Source organism: Eptatretus burgeri, chromosome 17, assembly GCF_056783735.1.
Source record: "Eptatretus burgeri isolate ZD-2024b chromosome 17, Ebu_testis_v1, whole genome shotgun sequence".
Classification (NCBI taxonomy): Eukaryota; Metazoa; Chordata; class Myxini; order Myxiniformes; family Myxinidae; genus Eptatretus; species Eptatretus burgeri.
In genome coordinates this window covers 30716461-30718960 of record NC_140977.1, presented here as the reverse complement: position 1 = coordinate 30718960, position 2500 = coordinate 30716461, and the positions used below count along the sequence as shown (strand labels likewise).

The following is a 2500-nucleotide window of genomic DNA, read 5'->3' as shown; positions in this document are numbered from 1 at the left end:
AACTCCCGATTGGAAATAATAGTGATTTTTTTCATGATGTCATGGATGGCTTCGTTACGACATCATAATTACATACGTCGAATGCTTTTTCAGATCAGTATGAAAATTTTTCAGGGTCATCTCTCGGGCTAAATTGTATGGGGGGGGATTGATGATGTCATTGGTTACGTAGTTCAGCAGCCATATTGTTTTTAACATTAAAATCTTCAAAAATCCTCTCCGAAATGGCTGAACAGATCAAAGCGAAATTTTACAAGTCTGATTGCCTATCCATGAGGAGCAAAAGTCTCCACCTATGACGTCATCGGTCAAATGGTTTGGTAGCTATGATTTTTTGAAGAATAAACCTTTTAAAATATTCCTTTCCAGAATAGCTTGACAGATCGAGGCGAAACTTCACCAACATGTTCCCCAAGCCTTGGGGATACCAGGGTATTCACCAATAATTATTTCGGTCACATGGTCGAGCAGCCATATTTGATTGAACGAAAATCTTGAGAAAAACGATTTCTCTTGAACCGCTTCATTGATTGAAGTGAAACTTCAGAATTATAATGCAGTCGTGATGTGGAATATATGTTTTGAATTTCAACCTGATCGGACGCATGGTCTGGCAGCCAAAAATATTTAATATTTTGAATCTGGATTCAGGGATTTAAATCAACCTTGGTACAAGTATGTGTAATGATGTAATAATGTGGGCAGAGACATATTCGGTGACGTCGTGACATCGAAGAGTGCCCTTCTCATTGTACATCATATTCGTTTCATTCCTTTTGAGTATGACAGCTCTACCGCTATCACAAGCTTTCTGACTTCTCCCATTGTAGTTGTCTGTCAATACATTCTTATAGCCGTAACAGTGCATTTCATGGCATACTTTAGTCGAGGCTTATAGCGAGTTTGTTGCCCAGCTACATGCTGGGTGGTTGTGTGTGTATTCTGTTTACGTGGAGCATTTTCCCTCGGAATATGCCGTTAAAGTTGAGAGATAATTATAAAGATTACTGAGCATGTGACTAAAAGACCTACTGGCAATTGTGATTCCGACAACCCCTCCACCCTTTTCCTTCTGTGTGATGAGCATATAATGCAACTGCTAGAACCTCCACCAACATCCATCCCTACTACCCTCTCCCAATTTGTAAAAAATTTACACAAATGTCTCCAAAGTTGTTCAATGGGATGACTATAAAACAAGTCGTTTTTTCAGCACAGTAGCAGTTCTAAAGTAATGAATGAGGGAAAGAGAGGTCACGGTTGGATTTTGTCAAGATGGCTCTACATGCAGTAAAAAGTTAAAAAAGTAGTAAATGAAACTTTGAAATCACAGAAAATGATAGCAGCACAGTGGTGCGTACCTTATGAAGATTAGGTAACTTGCAGTGTATCCGAGGCAGCTTATGAATGAGGCAATAACTTCCACAGAGATGTACAATATGAAAGAAGCGGAGCAGTCTCGACGTGGACAATGCCCCAGCACTGCGCTAGAATTACCCAGCATGTTCTCTGCCACACACCGGCAATCTAAGAAAATCTGTACTTGGTTTGACACACACACACACACACACAGCATTATTATATTTCTCATCCCACAAGGGGGGGGGTGGGGTTGGTGCACATCATTCAATCAAACCAATTATTGGGCGGCTGGCCGTTAGGAGAACCTTTAAACTCAAATATCCTTTTCCTGAAATGAAAGGCGAAACTCCAGGTGCTGACAATGTATCAGGTAAATTGGACCGTAAACACAGTCCTTCTGATCCATACATCAGCAGTCTTATCCCTATATGTGTTCCTCCAAGGCCACTGTACTCTTCATCCTTGAATTTTCTGACCATTTCTCCCACAGGGTTGAAAACCCTCTTGATTTATGCTCCCAAGCTTTGGAATCCACTTCCAGCAGACATTCAATCTGGGTCTTTTGACTCTGTATAGAAACCTGAATTTAAAAATTTTTTTCATCTAATATACAAAGCTCATTGTTACCACTCACTCACTCACTCAATCACTCAATTAAATGTTTAGTACTTTCTCGGTGGGCTAAAAGCTGAAATTTTGCAAACTGATGTAACATGAACACCCAATCCCAGGATAAATCACAAAACGACCGGTGTGCAACTTTGAGCTCATAAGAAAACACATAAAAATTTAAAATTAGTGCAGGAGTATATTTACTGACATCGCAACAACGCAACAGTATATGGGTTAGCACCCTATAACAACGCAACAGTATATGCACTCATTGAAAAAACAGCGCGAGTCAGCACCTCCATTAACTGTGATATAGTTCACGGTAGAGATCATGCTTACATTTCAGCAATTCTTGAGATACTGAGGGGTAGAGGTGTGGAAGGTTATAATTTTAAGAAATCTTACGAGATATTTATCTCAGGAATGTGGACACAAAGTGTCCCCAACAACAAAAGGACTGGAAATTTGCTGAGGCTAAATGACCTTGTCCCTGATTTTACCAAAGGAAAGTATAAAACCATGTAAT

General features: G+C 39.8%; 1 protein-coding gene across 3 annotated transcripts in view; it reads right to left on the bottom strand.

Moving 5' to 3' along the window:
- Positions 1-2500, bottom strand: part of LOC147009676 (solute carrier organic anion transporter family member 1C1-like) — an 85941-nt gene that overhangs the window by 8006 nt on the left and 75435 nt on the right. For all 3 annotated transcript variants that reach the window (XM_085863039.1, XM_085863037.1, XM_085863040.1), the window contains exon 11: positions 1362-1537. In XM_085863039.1, coding sequence (XP_085719165.1) covers positions 1362-1537 — 176 coding nt within the window. The remainder of the gene's footprint in view (positions 1-1361; positions 1538-2500) is intronic.